The sequence below is a fragment of the Phragmites australis genome, chromosome 15, assembly GCF_958298935.1.
Source record: "Phragmites australis chromosome 15, lpPhrAust1.1, whole genome shotgun sequence".
Classification (NCBI taxonomy): Eukaryota; Viridiplantae; Streptophyta; class Magnoliopsida; order Poales; family Poaceae; genus Phragmites; species Phragmites australis.
The window spans coordinates 5,777,694-5,796,506 of record NC_084935.1 but is presented as its reverse complement, the minus strand read 5'-3'; the positions used below and the strand labels follow the sequence as shown (position 1 = coordinate 5,796,506).

The 18,813-nt window shown below is 39.6% G+C and overlaps 1 protein-coding gene across 1 annotated transcript; it reads left to right on the top strand.

Annotated features, from left to right (window-relative positions):
• The first annotated feature begins 9,062 nt into the window (after positions 1–9,062).
• On the top strand, positions 9,063–15,407 carry LOC133892813 (uncharacterized). The gene is made up of 13 exons (XM_062333766.1): positions 9,063–9,326; positions 10,342–10,544; positions 11,118–11,187; positions 11,360–11,556; positions 11,645–11,720; positions 11,811–11,885; positions 11,969–12,048; positions 12,131–12,257; positions 12,923–12,982; positions 13,481–13,531; positions 13,611–13,769; positions 14,597–14,729; positions 14,842–15,407. The coding sequence occupies exons 2-13, from the start codon at positions 10,375–10,377 to the stop codon at positions 15,009–15,011; spliced, it is 1,368 nt and encodes a 455-aa protein (XP_062189750.1). The 5' UTR covers positions 9,063–9,326; positions 10,342–10,374; the 3' UTR covers positions 15,012–15,407.
• The last annotated feature ends 3,406 nt before the right edge of the window (positions 15,408–18,813 follow it).

Here is an 18,813-nt window from a genome sequence, read left to right as displayed (position 1 = left end):
AATCTTCCCACACAGGAAGAAACCAGCGAAAATGCACGCATTGAAATAGAAATGACGCTGGTAAACTAAAAGGCCATATTCCAATAGTAAGGAATAATGAAGAAGCACCTAAAAGTGCACATGAAAGAAATAATGAAGAGCAAGATGTAGAAGGACCTGAAAGTGCAACTCATGATGAAATAGCAATAAACTATATAAATTTAAGGGAATCCTAAAATAGAGCAACCATAATAGTTGATACATACTTCGCAAATAAAATTACCACAATCATAGATCATGACCCTGAGCCTACATCGCTCACTAAATATAGAATGAGGTCAGATTGGAAAGACTGACAGAAGGCAATAACAGTTGAACTGTTATCCCTGAACAAAAGAGAGATTTTTGGGCTAGTATGCTGCATACCTCCTCACGTCAAACCAGTAGGATATAAGTGAGTTTTTGTTCGTAAGAGGAATGAAAGGAATAAAGTTATGAGGTACAAAGCACGACTAGTGGCACAAGGTTTCACCCAACGATCAGGTGTTGATTATGAAGAAACCTATTACCCGATGATGTGTGTTATTACCTTTAGATATTTAATCTCAGTGGCAATCATCCTGGATTTTAAAATGCAATTGATGGATGTTTTGACCGTATATCTTTATGAGAGCCTTGATTCAAACATTTATATGAAGGTACTTGAAGGAATATCATTGTTGAATTATGATAGAAGAAATAGGCACCTTTATAGTGTACAATTGACGAAGTTACTATGAGTTGAAACAGTCATGTCCCAGAATGGATTTTTGCATATGAGGATGATATGAATATCATCGGTACAGAAGAATAAATAGAAGAATCAAGCATGTACTTGAAGTATGAATTTAAAATGAAAGATTTGGGTAAAATCAAGTTTTACTTAGGCCTGCAGCTATAGCATATGACAGATGAAATTTTAGTACATCAGTCAAACTACACTCAGAAGTGTTAGAGCGGTTTAGTTTTGAAAAATCATTTCCCGCTAAAACCCCCTTGGTAGGAAGATCATTGCAAGAAGATCAAGATCCCTATAGGTCTAGAGAAGAGGGTGAGAAAGTATTAGGACTAGAATTTCTAATACAGTGTAGAGCCTACTAAAAGGCATTGGAAGAGCTTGAAGGATATTCTGTGCTACTTGTAAGGTAGCAAAAATCTGGGTTTGTTCTACAGAGAGAATCAGGATCTAAGTTTGGCTGGATACGTAGATGTTGGGTACCTGTCAGACCCGCATACAGTGAAATTATAGATTGGCTATATTTTTCTATGTGGTGGAACTGCAATATCCTGGAAATCGTCGAAGCAAAGTCTTGTATCTACTTCGACGAACCACTCAAAAATAATAGCTTTATATGAAGTCGTATGGGAATGCGCATGGTTTAGAAGAGTGATCAATCATATCCAGTAGTCATATGGTTTGAACACTACTAACACCCTTATCATTATCTATGAAGATAATGATGCATGTGTCATACAAGTGTAATTGGATATGTGAAAAGCAACTTAACGAAGTATATCAATCCCAAGTTCTTTTATGCTCATGAATTGCATAAGATAAAAGAAATAAAGGTAATGCATACCAAGTCATGTAAAAATATTGCAGATTTATTCACTAAGTCTCTTCCTAGATCTACTTTTAAAAGATGTGTTCATTGCATTAGGATAATGAGACTTAGAGAGTTGCATATTTTAGAGGGATAATTTTTACATAATACCGATATGGAGAATTCAATATTAGTCAAGAAGATTAAGTGCTCAAAGTTAATCATGAAGATTATTTAAAGTATTTTGTGTAAATTGTACTATTTTTCCCTTAAATGAGTTTTCCTGAAGTTTCTCATGTTAAGATTTTTAATGAGACAATTCGTGTGACCATATCACGAGCTATGTACTCTTTCTTCTAATTTTTCCCATTGATTTTTTAGAGTTATAATGAGACATATGTATTTTGTAAGAAATGTCTAAGGGAGAGTGTTAGGAAACCTGTACTTTTACAATAGAATTTAGACCCATCTCGATCTCTAATGATTTAGTCTTCTTGAAATAGGTCTCTATCTCTTGGAGATTGATTCTATCTCTTAAGAGATTTTGACACTATATATACGGAGCAACATCTCTTATTTTATACATAGATAAATAAAGAATTGACACCTTCTTCCTATATTACATTTTTTTTAATAATTTTTTTCTTAAAAGATCGCTAAACTACACTTGGTAGCATCGGTTTCTCAACATTCTGAAGCCCTCCACGCTCGATTTTCGTGGCTGCCTGATCCGTCCAAAATTCGTGCTATGCAGCTTTTGTCCTCTTCTGGTGAGGTGTCCGATAAAATTAGGGTTTTGTATTAAGGGTAGGGTTTGAAGTAGGGATTATCGGAGTCTGACAGGCAGAGAAAAGCCCATGGGGACTAGTCGGCACATGATGGTTGCGGTTTGTGGGCCACGAGACGTGGCACGGTGCCACAGGCCAAGGTGTCAGCGGACGGACTGTGAGCAGGGTTGCGGCAAAGGTGTCAAAATAAGTGTTTTGAGTCTCTAAAATATCAAATATGGCTAGACAGATCGTCGAGATCACTTATATACATCCAAGCTTTAATCTTAGGCTCGGAGACTTGACTTCTCTGATATAGATAGTCATGTAATTCGCTTGCAACTTATATACTTGGGTATTGTCTCAAAACAAAAGGAACTTGGGCAATTAACTTCACGATTGTATCTACAGAAAATACATCTGGTAGCATTATCATCTCTGCAACAGACCTCAAGTGAAATTCCACGTGTATACTTGTTCTACCTGCGTTGACTAACTTTCAGCTCCAGGAAGATGCAATGGAAACCCATTTATTTATGGACTAAAAAGAAAGATACTTCCCAGCTTGGTCATCCATAAGCTAATTGCACGCTACCTCACACTTCGCATGATCCGCCTATTTGTTTTTGAGACTTAATCAACGCACCATCCGTCACTAGCTGCTTGAACACGAAAATTCCGTTAAGACATGTAGACGCATGGTTTTATCAGAAATATTTATTTATGTTGAGATTTATATTGAAAGGATAGGTGAAAAAAATTATGAAGCATATGAGATAATCAACAGATGAATGTATAGTAGGTGAAAATGATGGATAGTCGAGACAGGCTGTGTGTACGCAAGTGTGTGCAAAGTTGCATTTCCCCTAGCTACTCTTCGGATGCATTAAAAAGTGGCGTGTAACCCTCTAAATTTTTAATTTTTGTAATAGTTTAAATTTTCGCTGAAATTAAATAGGAGTTGTAATTTTTATCAAATAGAAAGGAATTATTTTCTAAATTTAAATTTGTCATAGGTTATAGTTAAGTTTGTTGCATTCATGCTGCAGTAGTTGCAGTAGGGTTTTATACTTAAAAAATATTTACAAAAGATCATTAGAAGTTGCTCGTTTAAAATTCTTTTGAAAATAGTTTAAAATCATAAAAGAAAAACAATTTCAAAAATATCAAATGCTTCTCGAGCCGATTCCACCCCTAAGCCCAGCCCAAACTCCTCCTTCCCCCTCTCTCTTCCCAACCCCTCCCTCGCGTGGGCCACCTCCCTCTCCCGCGCTGGGCCTCGGACGGGCCTGCCCCGCGCTCAAGCCGACCGCTGTCTGCAGCGCCTGAGCCGCCCCCTCCCGCCCTCTCTCTCTACCAAGTGAACCCATGCCGAGCCGCCCGCTCGGCTCCGCTTCTTCCTATTCCCACCCGCCATTTCCGACCCTGTCAATGTATCAGGAACCAGGGGTCCCCGAATCCCGAGGCCAGGCCAGCCATCCGCCATATGGCGCCATCCTGCGAGGTCTCTCCTATAGGATGAGAAAAGATCAAGTCCCGGGAGAAGGTGCTCGGGGCCACGATCGGTGGCCCCCGAGTACCCCAGTTCCCTGATGATCCACGGAATCCAAGCACCGGGAAGAAAGTGCTCGGGGAGGTGTCCGGTCACCCCCGAGCACCCTAGTCCCCCGACGATCAGAAGAGCTAAGTTCTCGGGAGAGAGTGCTCGGGGCTGCACGCGGCAGACCCCGAGCGCTCGGTTCCCCGAGAGTCCGTGCAAGAGTGCTCGGGGAGGTGAACAGTACCCCCGAGCACTCGGCTCCCCGAGGACAAGGAAAGGCATTCTCGGGAGAGAGTGCTCGAGGATGTAAACAGTACCCCCGAACACTCGGTACCCCGACGACCCAGAAAGACCCCCGAGGGGCCTACCGATGAGGTGTCTACCAGTCAGGGCCCGATGCCGCATTTAATGAGCGTGCGTGGCCTGACACCTCCAACTACTCCCGACGCGCTCAGCGTCAGTTCCTACCATGTTTTGGCAGAGAGGCGTGGGGTCATTAATTGCACGGGTCCCATCCCGTGCCATCCGGCTTATCTCAGGATAACGTCGTAAGGATCAAGACGTTCCGTCTGCCGCGCTGCTGTGGTAGGGGAACAAGACAGGGCGGGCACGCCGGGTTGCTCTGCGGCCACCCGGTGGGCCATCTCCACGGCGCCCGTTGCCAGGGCATTTATGGTGACGGGTGACCGGGCGTGCGACGCATTTTTCACCCCCGGTCACTTCGCCCAGAGGAAATGATGACGCCCTTTCCATTTATGCCGTCTTGGAACTCGAGCCCCCTCCTTCTGTTCGGGGCATGTTGCGGCCGGCGAGTACTTAAAACAGCCGATGGCACAAAAGTAAGGGACGACGAGAAGATAGACAAAAAAATAGAGACGGAGAAGTAGACAGAACAAGAGACGAAGAATAGCAAAACAGAGACCAAGAGCCGACACGAAGAACATAGCGCAAGAGAAACACTATGAGGAAGGCTGAGCCCAGTTCCAGCCGAAGAACAAGGAGCTCCAAGCTCTTAGATAGGCCCACATTCTTGTAACCAGCAACACCCTTGAGGGACTTCCTCAGGACAGTTATAGCATCCATACAGGAGTAGAGTATTACGCCCTCGTGCGGCCCGAACCTGTCTAAATTCCGGTGCATTTGCTTCTTCTTGCACTAGGTCAACACCCCCACCACCGGCCGTTGCATTCATTCCCATTTATTTCTCTGACGAACTTATTCAGGATCATCCCCCCGGCCGAATCTCTAAAAAGGGGTCTCTCGGGATCCCTGCGACAGGAGTTAATCCTCCGACAGACCCCAAACCCTGCCGCCCGTTCAAAATTCGCCACCTCCCCGAGTCGTTTCGCACCAATTAAACGCTGCCTCCGTGATCCTCGCCTCTCAATGAAGTATTACCGATCGTTTCCCTCTCATTTACCTCTCTCAAATGCGAAAATAGCTGCGTTTAAAGCCATGGAGGACGCCGGCCACTTTCTCTGATTCTCGGCCAATTCGCTTCCCCTCTCGCGCATATAAGCCGTCCTCCTCCTTCTTAGCGACGTTCCGCACATTTTCCACCCACTCCCACCCCATTACCCGCTCGGATTCGCCGTTGGCGCTGTCATCTTCTTCAACTCGGGTCAGCTCCGCCGCCGCGTCGATTCTCGACGTTCGAGCCACCATTGACCCCGTTTCTCCTCTCTTTGGCCTTGCAAAGTCACCAGAGAGCTTCCCGACCGCATCTCGGCATCGCCTGACCCTCGGAGCACCGCCGCACCGAGCTCGAGCTCCACCCGACCACCCCTTTCCGTCACTAACCTCCCACAGTCCCTCTCCGCCGCTGAGAAACCTGTGGTGAGACTCCCCGTGCCCTCCTCTTAGTTTTGTGCTTTTCCCCGTCGAATTCCGTGGCCAGAGGCACGTTTTCACGCTTCTCCGGTGAGGTTCCAGCCATGCACCGCCATCGGCCAATCGCCGGCCGTGTCCAGCGCCACTCGGTCCGCCCCCTTCGCCTCTGAGCCGTCTGATCTTGATCTAACAGCCGAGATCACATACCCCTTCGTTTTGTGTAATCGGTCCACCGTGGACCATGGACCGGCCTCCAGACAGTGGTCCGTGGGTCTATTGTGATGAACCATCTAAATAGCATTCTAATTAATCACTAAGTCAAGCACTGACATGATCATGACTTCAACGATTAAACAGAATACAGCTCCGGTAGTCCCGGCACGTGTTTTGTACCCAAGGATCGGAACACATGCCTTCCAACATATATATCACAACATAGCTTAATAAAAAAATGAGTAATAAATATTTATATTACAAGTATTAAGTATGCAACTGATTTCAACAATTTACAACAAAAACGAGCTAGGAGGAGACAAAACCCCTCAACTCCTAACCACAAAAGAACTACGCAGCGGAAAGTTAAACTTATAAACAACAAAAGAGAACGGCATCGCATGCCCTTAGGCACCGTCTCAAAAAAACACCATTTTCGGAGTAGGACGCACTACTCTTGCCCGCCACCAAGATCGGCAGGCACGGAGTATCCAAAAACAGTCTCTTCCTCAGCAGTAGGAGTACTTGAAAGTGCAGACATGAATATGAAGGTACTCGCAAGACTTAAACCATATAGAGTACATATACATAGCTTGACTCCAAGGATTATGCATTGATCATTAGCAAGGATGAGCTACCGGTTAGGTAAACATATGCACTAGGCATCCTAGATATATGTGTAAGCGACTGAAACTTAACCAAAATATATGAAAACTACCCTGCAACTAATAACTGAACAAGTGTAATTATAACCAACATGTGTATCAATAAGTAACAAGAGCCAACATCACCATCTCCCACATACCGAACCACAAACCATACTCGAAACTCTACGACCGATGTAGATGGACAAAAATATGCTTATGACCGAGAGCGCGATAATTCGAACTATTTATACACCCTGCAGGAGATACTTCTAGACCCACACGACACGATGACCATTCGGCTTGTGCCACCGGCCAAAGTGCATATAAAGGGGTACTCGAGACAACCTTTCCTAACCAGCCCCAACTGTTTGGATCATGCATCACTTGGCGCGGCGGTACTAGAACTACTCCCGGAGCAAACTAGTACCGCTACAAGCCCGCCCGCTCACACCGTAGATGTCCACGCTCAAAAAGCCACAACTGCGAAGTATTCAGCTCGCCTTACCATTAGATCGGCATGTGGTGAGTATTGTAAGTGCTAAAGCCAACAACACCGACGATCGGTGCTTAACCGGCGTAAAGCGATCTACGGTGTCTTCACACTTAGTAAATAGGATGTCTGTTTTGAAGTCATAGGTTAAGGTTGCTTAGTGCCGTTAACCAATGTCTAACATTTTCTTGACTTAAGCCTCATATCATGTTTTTCCATACTTGCGAAGTATATTATTGTATTCACACTCATTGTCCCCTTTCTTGCATCCTTTTGTTGTTCAGAAGCCATCAATGAAGCTGCATCCTTCGATAAGGACGACTTCGATCCGGAGCTCTTGTTCTAGGCTGGTGTGTCCCCGGTTGACGCCTGTGGAAGATGGAAAACCCTCTGACGCTGAAACTCTCTTTTTCCGCTGTATTTTTTTAGACTATCGGGTCCTTTTGTAATAAATTAATAATATTATTATAATAATGACACCGTGATGATACATTGATGATATAATATATGTATGAAAATTTAATCATGACATACATATATTATACCTGGCTTTGTTCATTCAAAACTAGGTGTTACTTGGCGCGCACTCACCGTTGAGTATAGGTGGAGCTATACTACCCTATAATTTCGACCTTTTCTGTTAGTATTTTGCACTTCCTAGCGACCCAGCCCAGGCCCATAGTCCATAGTCCCAATTAGCAGCAAAAAGGCTCAGCTTGGTAGACGGTAGCTCGCCGTGCGCCATCGTCCCGTCAGCCCCGATCCCCATCCTCATCGAGCAGCTAGCAGGCATCCCCATCCCAGGACGCGCCGCCCGATGACCCATCACGCTGACCGCCAAAGTGCCGAGTCGCCAACCCCAGATCCGCACGCGGAGCTCACACGTCGCTTTCTGGATCACCATGTTGCATCGGATCCTCTCCGGCGGGGATCCTCCGTCCGAAGCACCTCGACACGTCGTCCAGGTAACACCCCTGGCTCCCCCAGGGGATCGGTCGCTCTGGTGTCTTAGGCTCGTAGTGTCGGGTGAAGCTTCTGCTTTCAGGTAGCTCAATCTTAGGGTGAGGTGCCATAGTAAGGACATTCAGGATGATTCGTCTGACACGATCGTGGTTTTTAGCTTGAGGTCAAGTGATTGCCTTTGCTTATGGATTTGATTTTGTCTCTTAAATAAGATGAATACATCCAGTGCGTCAAATGCTATTTGCAGATTTTAAAGCAATAAACATAAACATTTTGGACAACATATAGATTCCAATGTCTATCAGAAACGATGTAGGACATCATTTGTTTTTCCCGGTCATTCCAAGCCTATGATCAGCGGTATCCTGATAATATCGTATTACCATAATGCTGGATTTGCAATTTTGTAGGTCTTCTTATCTTGTCAAGTATGTTATGCTAAAAAAATGTGTTTTTTTTTAATGTTTCAACCTCTTGCTTATTTCAATAAAAAAAAGACTACTCTTTATTGGTTGGTTTACACTTACCATGTCATTATGTTGGACCTATCATTTCAATTCTATATTGATGGTTTAATACTTCTAGCCAAGTCTGACATATCTTCTAATAATTTGATAGATCAACGAATTTAAATTCTAATTTAATTTTACTTGTGAATTACAAATATAGATTTATTTCATATTTCAACTATTTATATTGTACTTTTCGTAAATTTTAAATTTATTTGTTGAATTTGTGATGTTGATAACTTTTAATATATTTATATTATATTTTTAACAAATTTTATATTAAATTCGAATTTTTTTTATTGGGCATCCCAACGACCAAATCCTAGCTCCGCCGAGTACGCTGTAGGCTGCACGCATGCTACTGCTCTTCCGCTCGGCTACAGGCATGCCGCACGCCGTCGCCTCCGGCTTCCGCTGTCCACCCATGCCGCTCCACGCCCCAGCAGGCCAGGAACGAGCTGACGTGACGTGCGGCGCCCGCGCCACCAAGGCGACATATTTTTCCATATCTTTTCATTGTCTCGTACCGGCGGTCTCGGCGAGCCTCACGTCAGCCCCGCCTCAAAACTTACGCTCGGTGCACTCGGCGCCCCCTCCCAAACTTTTTTGGTCCTCCTCTCTCTCTGTTCCGTGATTGCGTCCCCGCTTCTGTTCTCCCGCAGTCCCGCCCCACCCTGCCGTCCACGCGACGTTCCTCCCCGTCACCCTCGGCCTCCTCTCCGCCAGAGATAGTTGCTGCGGGGCCTTCCTTCTTTCGGAAAATCCTGACCCCGAACCGCGCGGGCGCCGACCCTCGCCGCTGCTGGTGAGTTCCTGCAGACTCCTTGTCTCTGTTTGGTCGGTTCCGAGGTTCTTGGGGTGGGATTTGGTGTGGCTGCATACTCCGGCTGATCGCCATGGAATTGGAGTTGAGGTCCTCTCGTTTCGTGCGAACATGGGATAGGAGATGATATATTTCTTAGAGTCTGTAGGCAGCACTCCCGTTGACTTGGGCTGCACAAAAACTCGCCTTTTGCAAAATTTTAATCAAGTTTCGTGGCTGTTTGAATCTTGGTTGCAAAACTTTGGGTAGGGCTGGATGTGTGGGCGTGAGGTGCATACACTATGTGGGGATTCTCCTTTGGATTCGGGTTAGTTTTGGAGGAAAAGTAGAAACGAAAGGGAATGGGAAAGGTGAGGTCAGCCGATTCCCCATGGTCAGTGGAAATGCGAATATATCTTATCACGGGTCATTTCGCTTCTTCCTTAACTTTGGCGCACTGAAGAAGTAGTTGATGTTGCCCGTAAGAGCTGGACAAAGGAGCGTGTCTTCGATTTGGATGGTCTGTTTAAGACGGGCTGAGCTTTGTGCAACGGTTGTACTTTCCCAATTGCCGTTAGTAAGGTGGTTCATGTTTCGCGTTTCTTGCAGAACAATAGTACAGGGCATATTAGGATCAGTCATGCAGTCCAAAGTGAAACTTGAATCTCGTTTGACATAGCTTGAAGCCTCTCACTAACTAGCAAATATTAACGACGGCATCTGTTATCCTGCATGTTCGGTTACTGTAGGTATGATATACACAGTTCACAACTATCTGCTCATGTATGTAACAGCATGTTGTCACTTGATTAATTCGAATATACTTTTGATGGACTGGAAATTTGGTGTTAAGATGAAAATTTTATATCATAAACTCATGAGTAACATGAATATTCATCCTGACCAGACTTATAGATGGCAAATTTGCAGTATTGTTCGGTCTCTTGGAAGTTGAGAGTGATACTGTGCTAGTTAGGCACTGATTACTGAATTTAACATGATTGCCATTGTGGTGCAGTTGATACTTTTGTAGCCTTGTTAACTTCGAATAATGGTTAATATGAGGGACAATGAGTATACAAATGAAGCTCATTTTGATGAGCCTTTAGGGAGAGTGCCGATACTTTCATATGGTTCTGGGCATATGCTTAATGACATCACATCATCTTGTTGGTTCACCTATTTGCTGGTGTTCTTGACAGATGTGGGACTTAGTCCAAGGTATGTGCCTTTTGGGTTACATTTCCTTTTCTCCTATTTTACTGTATATGATTATATTCCATTCTCTCCCATGCTGCTAAATCATGTTAAACTGTGGAGGCATTTATGCACTCACTTTAGCTTTAGTCTAACTCTATCCACTCTACCAGAAGAGGAATTTTACCTATGCATTACGAAGAAAGTTCATGTACAATTTCAAGTTGTCTTAGACGTGATACAAAAGTTATTTCATAGCAATATAATCGACAACTTTTGAATGTAATTATGCACAGCTAATCATAAAAAATTCGGTGATCCTTTTTGTTACCAGTGCTAGTAATGTTCGGAAATTGACAAATAAGACTTTACCATGTTCAAAGACTAACAAGGCAATAGCAGAAATGATAGTTATTAGGGAAATGCTAACTAATTTTCTGAGAAATGACATGCCGTAGAGTCTTCCTAAAATATTGAATTGCCGGATCAGTTCATATTTGTTTATCCAGATTTTAAGAAATATTAAGATGATGAAAGCTTGGGAGTAAAAGTCTCAGGATTATTTTAGGCATTTTACTTTATAATTCACCTTCGCAGCGATGCTGCTGTTGTCATGCTTTCTGGACAATTGGCGGATGGCTTCACAACAATCTTTGTTGGGGAATTGGTATGAGACTAGAATTAACATGATTCATTTATAATGCACTGCTGTAGAAGTTGGAATACGATAACATTTTCATTGATCCTCTTCTGTTTAGTCACCACAAGCTAGATTTTTTTTCTGCATTTACTTTGTATGATTCTGGGGTAGATATATAAACATACCGTTTCTGTTACAGATCGATCGTTTTGGCCATTTCAAACTGTGGCATGCAGGAGGTTCTATTTTAGTGGCAATTTCCTTCTCATCTGTTTTTGGTAGCTGTGTGCCTTGCAAACTTACGGGGACTAATTCATCTACTCTGGAGACTGTTGGATACAGCGCATTTGCTGCTATTTTTAATGTTGGTTGGGCAGTTACTCAAGTCGCTCACATGTAATTACTCCTTTCTTTCAGTACTTTTCTCCACGTTTCTTTATGGTTTCAGCATTTCATTAATGGATATATTTTACATATTTCTAAGGTCAATGGTGAACTGCATGACATCAAATCCAACTAGCCGGGTTTCACTTGTAAGCTGTCGTAATGCCTTCACAATGGTTAGAACACTGTACTCTGACATTCATTTTATTATGTCCAAATAACAAAATTCTTGCATCTGATGTACTCAATTTCCATGCTTATGCTAGGTTGCAAATCTTAGCCTGTATGGCATTGCTTTGCTGATATTTACTCAATTGCAGTCAGTGAACGTAATAGTTCAGGTACTCTCTTGTATTAACTAATATGTATTACTATATGTTTCATCTTTTTGATTTTCGTAACATTTTTCTAATACCTTGGTCAGTATCGGTGGATTGCTTACGTGTCCATTTCCCTCGGATCTTGTTTTGTCATCTTCTTCTTAATTGGAACAAAAGAGCCAGGGTAAGACGGAAACCTTCATAATTAACATTCTTTTGAAAGCGTTTTTTTTTGGCATTTTGATGAATAAATTCTTTATCTTTAGGTCAAATCAGCATTCTGAGGATAAGAGCCTTTCCAGAATTTCATGGGCCTACTGGTTCAAGAAAGTATTGTACTACCAAGTTGCTCTGGTCTATACTCTTACTAGATTGGTGACGAATGTTTCACAGGTATCTAGTAGTCTTTTGCTCTGTGATATAGGACTGAAATTACCTTTTGTTGGGAACTTCTAAAAGCATTTATATTTTTATTCTATTTACACTGTTGAATTGTATTTTATGTGCTCCTTTTCAACCCCCAAAATTGTTCTACCATGTATGGTGATGGCTATATCTTATAGATTAAGATACTGTACTCTAGAGTAAATTGCCCTGTTTACTGACTTAGCAAAAATTGTTGTATCTGTCTCGAGTCTCACATTTTGATGATGAAATGTACAGATCAGTTCATTCGTTTCCCTGGTGTTGAATATTACGTTTATTTCAAATTATTTTTTATTCTTTTTCTTTTGTAGAATATATTACGATTGCATTTGTTTTGACTTGCATAAGATCATTTTAAAATGTACCGGTTTCAGGACATCCTAGATCTTGCAAAAATTTATTATAAATTAGTTTATTCATATATTAGAGCCATGGATATTAACAAATTATCAAGTGTGTTTTCTGGACAAATGACAAACTTCATTTGTTGATTCTTGCAATGTTCTTGTATACTTGTATACATAGACTTGCATTACATTTATTTCACTAGATATTGGCTACAGGCTTTTTTCCTTCTAATTTGAACTTCAACCAGAGAACCAGGCAGCAATAATGTTTCTATATTTTTTCAGGCACTTCTTGCTTTCTATGTGATAAATGATTTAGAAATGCACCAATCCTCCAAAGCATTGGTAAGGTCTATCCCCACCCATTCTAGATTATATTTTTTAAGATTTGTTTTTGCCTCTTGTATTTAGTTTGTCTTTATGATTAGTATATCCTCGTGAAAGTGTACTCATCTGATGGATATTGTAGAAATTTTAAATGCTTGAAAAGATAAGTGATATATTATATCCAACATAACTGATTATAACGATGTAAGAGGTGCCAAAAGTTTGAATGCCCAAACGCTGGTGAAGCTCAGTCCGATTCTGAAATTAAGCTAGCTTTGTAAGAGCTCCAGTACATTTGGTGATCACTGATCAGTCCAGCTAATCTGATAGTTCATACTTCATAGTCAAAAGAATCTGAATAGTGAATACTGAAAGAGATGTTTAATAATTTTTATTATTCTTCCCCAATTAAGACACCATCGCCTATTTCATAACTTATATCAGTTTACATGATTTAGTGCTTTGTCTCTTAATATGTTTTCCCCTGGATTAATTATTTCTCATTTTCTTTTTCAGGTACCTGCTATTATCTACATCTGCAGCTTGATAGTATCTGTGGTATTGCAGGTTAGACTATTTTGTTAATGTCTAATTCGTCTAATTTAGTACTTCTGCTCAACTCAATGGAGTTCTAAACTGTTTATAGGAGACTAGATGGTCAAGTTGGCGCCTCAAGGTTTATTTTTCAGCTGGAGCAGCGCTATGGATATTGTCAGGTCTTGGAATTGTTGTTCTACCAAGCAGAATGCACAACTTCATGTATGCCATTTCAATCATAATAGGAGCAGCCAATGCACTTATGACAGTAAGTATAACTTTGATTAACACCTAGATTGCGAAGAGTTGACTTGGTACAATTATAAAAAAAGAGTTAATATAGTATAATACTTGAATTATACTGTGTACCTAATTTGGAAGGACGTAAAATTTAAAGAAACAAGATTACTGAAGAAAAAACATACCTATAAGAAGGTATATCTACCGATACGTATTGCCATAGTGGTATTCCATACCACTGGCTTATATATTTATCCTGACCTTCAGCACCATTTGGTTCAGCAGATGAATGGGAAACTACATAATAATGTGTACGCGATAATGTTATTTGACACTTGGAAAACTGGAATGGTAATGTTGATATTGGTAATTAAATAAAATGATCACACATGATCAAGTTTTTTTTTTTAACCAAGGCCAGTGGATCCATCTAGGTAGATAAAAACTCTGTGGCATATTTTCTTTAGAAATGCATAAGGTGTCTCGCATATTCAAGTTCGATGTGTCAACATGTTGTGTGTTGTCAAAACCTTGATGGTATTAATCGAAAAACTGAATTACATGTGTTTCAAAAGCTATGTCAAATTATTGTTAACGATTTTTGTTTTCTGTGTTCGTCTTAGAATATTTTTCTTATGTAGTTGTTAGCCTTGTACAGCAAGTAGTCTGTATGACATATATCTGCATCTTTTAAATCCCTAATCATGAGCATTTCATATGCTCTTTTGATTTAAATATTGTGTTATCCTGCAGACTTTTAGTTGAATTTTCTGCCTTCTTATTTTAAGGTATGATCTGTGATGCCATGGGAGTTCGCTTTTCACATTCTTATCTTTCCAGTGTTCTTGATACCAGGTAACAAGTATCAGCATGGAAGGTGTTTTAGTAGGAGAAGATCTAAATGGATGTGCTTTTGTGTATGGCTCATTAAGTTTTGTTGACAAAGTTTCATGTGGACTAGCTCTGTATGTACTCGAGTCCTATCAAGGTAATGAATGTTACTATCTTGGCACTGGGCCACTGGCAAATCAACATAAACGAAATTGGCTTAGTATTTTTTCTAGCTCAAAGTTTGATGATGTTGGGATTTTGCATGGCAGGAAGTACCAATATCAAATCGAATTTAGGAATGGCATTTGGCTTTTCAGTTACAAGACTTGGCCTGGGCTTAGTTCCAGCAGTCTGTTCAGTGCTTTCAGCGATAGTAGCTTATACTATGGACCTCCCTGATACTCGACGAAGACCTTTGGTGGAGCCTCTTCTGGCATAACTTTGCTGGTGTCACTTCTACAGTTTCACTAAACCTTTGGTTATCAGTTTTATACACATGTCTTGGAGCCTCTTCTAGCATAATCCATTGCTGGAGCCTGAAGCTACTAACGAAGTAACGACATTATAGTGCAAAGGAGGAATCGAGCTGGGGGACCTGGTCAATTCATTTTGGCTTCATGTAGTCTGAATAAGTTATGATGGAGAAAAGGTGCTCAGCAACGTGTTGAGTATGTATCAAAAGTAGCATAGGGGCAGGAAGGCTTCTATTGATCATAGTGAACTGTGCAAATCATTCCGCGATCCCCTTGTAAATGTAACCTAGCCGCATTCTTCAGGACAGTACATAGCTTGTATGTTAATTCATTCTTCTTTTGAAAGGAAGTATATTAATTCATTCTGAAAGCAGCTGAACTACCACTTTTTTTAAATCTTTTTACGGTGGTTCATATTATCTGTAGGTAGGATGTAGTATAAATTTAATCTGACCGTTCACGTGATTGGATATTTCTGTAATTACAACAGTAATGTTAATATTTACCCACTATATTATTGAAGGGCACTGCAATCTTTTTTTTATACCTAATCCACAAATAATCGTTCAACCAAATAATCAGCATTCAGGCCAGTCTAAACATTAAACATATGAATTTGCATATATAACTACCATACTATTTTTTTTCTTCAAAAATACCCTTATACTACATATACTACTCATACTACCTCTAAATAATAAGTAGTATTCTAACCAATCTAGATCATCCGATCAAAAAATAGATAGCTTAAATTCCTCTGAGACCATCGTAAATTTTTTCTTTTTTTTAATAATGGAAAGAGTTCCGGGTGTTTGCATCCTTCGACGTATACAGCCTATGTTTATTATTACATCACTTCACTATGAAGAAAATAAGAAAAAATAAAAAATAACATTAATCACATAGACTATGATTATACGGTTACCGATTCTTGTTAAAGATTCTCTAAACAGTGATATACTTTTAGAATCTTTCTTTTGTGTTTCCTTTTTAGCAACCTCTAGAAATATAACCAATATGTTTCCTAAAAATTGTCTGTATCAAAATCATAGTAGGTTTTTTTTAAAAAAAAAATCATTACAGTAGAGTCATATAAACAAAAAATAGCAACTACCCTACTAGAAGTTATGATTTAGTAGTAGCTCTCCTTGTCCTTAGCTAATTTCTATGCCTCATACTGTTAGGTTTTTTATTCCAAGGCAATAGTGATTATGTGCCTAGCAAAGTAACATTTAAAGAATAGATGTTGTATGTTTTTATTGTGGTTATAAAAGCAACATTTTAATCTGTTACTCTAATTTTTTTTTTGACTAAATTATCCTTAATAAAAAGGAATAAGTCTATTTTACTCTCTCGAACTATCACGTTTGTTCAGATAACCCGCTAAACTTTTAAACCGTATATTTTACTCTCTCGAACTATCAATACCGTTCATTTTACCCTCCAGAGTGGTTTTTCTCGGTGGTTTTGATAATGTGGTGGCGGTTTCGCCACGTGGCAGTCCTAGTAAGCGTATCCAGTCAGCGTGCTGATATCAGCGTTGCGCAGTAATTCGATTTTTCTTTAGAAAAATAATTCATGAAAATAGATTATTCCAAAAAATAGGTTTTATGTTTAGAAAAAATCCAAAAAATATAAAATAATTTAGATAAATGTTTTGATATGTTTTTAGCTTTGTTTTTATTTATGTAAATATTATTTAATGTTTTTCTAGTGTAAAACTTATTCAAAAAATGTTAGAATAAATGTTTTAATTTGGAAAATAGTTTTAGAAAATATAGATTAATTCTGATAAAGTTTAAAAATATTTTCTTTGATAAAATAAATGCTTTTAATATGTTTTGTTGTATATAAAATTAGTTTTAATTCTAGTAAAATTAGGTTTAATTCCAGAAAAATAGTTTTTGACATTTTTAGCTGTAGTTTTCGCATGTTTCTAGCCGTTTAAAATTCATTTAGCTGTACTTTTTGGACACATTTTGGGCATATTTGAGCACATTTTGAGAATATTTTGTTACACTTGGACACATTTGGCCATATTTTAGCCACATTTGGGCATATTTGGGGCACATTTTGCCACATTTTGACATATTTTAGCCACATTTTGGTCACATTCGAGTACATTTTGGGTACATTTGGGCACGTTTTAAACACATTTTGAGCATATTTTTGATACATTTTTACTAAATTTGGGCACATTTGACCATATTTGGGTACAGTTTAGGCATATTTGGTCACATTTGGACACATTTTAGTTATATTTGAGCACATTTTGGGCACATTTGGATAAATATGATCAAATGTGCCCAAATATGCCAAAATGTACCCAAATGTGCTCAAATATGTCCAAAATAAGGCCAAATGTGCCCAAAATATGCCCAAATATGACCAAATGTACCAAAATATGACCAAAATATGTCCAAATATGCTAAAAATATGCCCAAATATAACCAAAATGTGCCAAAATATGGCCAAATGTGATCAAAATATGACCAAATGGGACCAAAATGTAGCAAATATGCCCAAAATGTGCTCAAATATGCCCAAAATGTACCAAAATATGCCCAAAATATGCACAAAAGTACGGCTAAATGAATTTTAAATGGCTGGAAAGGACGCGAAACTACGACTAAAAATGACAAAAACTATTTTTTTTGGAATTAAACCTAATTTTTCTAGAATTAAAACTAATTTTATATGCACAAAACATATTAAAAGCATTTATTCTATCAAAGAAAATATTTTTAAACTTTATCAGAATTAATCTATATTTTCTAAAACTATTTTCCAAATTAAAACATTTATTCTAACATTTTTGGAATAATTTTTACACTAGAGAAACATTAAATTATATTTACAGAAATAAAAATAGAGCTAAAAACATATTAAAACATTTATCTAAATCATTTATATTTTTTGGATTTTTTTCGAAACATAAAACCTATTTTTTGGAATAATCTATTTTATTGAATTATTTTTATAAAGAAAAATTGAATTACTGAGCAATACTGATGTCAGCACGCTGACTAGGACTACCACGTGGCGAAACCACCACCACATCATCAAAACCATCGAGAAAAATCACTCTGGGGTAAAATGAACGGTATTGATAGTTCGAGAGAGTAAAATGGACGGTTTAAAAGTTCAGAAGTTATTCGGACAAACGTGATAGTTCGAGAGAGTAAAATAGACTTATTCCTAACCAAAATAACATCTCTACATAAGTACCACGAGAAATGAACTGCCACTTAGCACATATAGTCATTGGCAAGGAATTATTAACCATGTCCTTATTTTATAGGATTGTAATTTCACTATAAATGATCGTGGGGATGTATAGATAACATCATGGTTCTAATGAAACGTTTCATATTGATATCAATGGCTGAAACAATTTCGCTTACCATCATGTACATTTTTTTCTGATATACAGGAGACAAATGCCACCAGTTTGTTTCATCATTTGATACATGCATGGGAAGAAAGCTAATCGATGATGTGCATTTACATGTGCGATGTCTTCCAGCTATGAAACTGAATTCAGTTGAGGCAAGTCGAGATTTTGAGACGAGACCAGACCAGTAGAGGCCGTTTCATTCTGAATAATGGAGCCACGAATGGAAAACGGCTGAGGTTTTGTTCCAAAAGGGTTTATCACTGTCATCTCGGGCTCAAAATGGCAGAATGTAATGGGATTTGATCGCTGGAGTAAGCCATAAAAGAAGCACTGCTTAACCTTTCTAGGATCACCCTATTGTATTCTAGAAA

Excerpts from the sequence above, each read along its gene's own strand:
- LOC133892813 (XM_062333766.1), top strand. The coding sequence starts at position 10,375 with ATGGTTAATATGAGGGACAATGAGTATACAAATGAAGCTCATTTTGAT. Across the intron at positions 10,545-11,117 it reads GATGTGGGACTTAGTCCAAG|CGATGCTGCTGTTGTCATGC; the intron begins GTATGTGCCTTT and ends TCACCTTCGCAG. Across the intron at positions 13,532-13,610 it reads TAGTATCTGTGGTATTGCAG|GAGACTAGATGGTCAAGTTG; the intron begins GTTAGACTATTT and ends AACTGTTTATAG.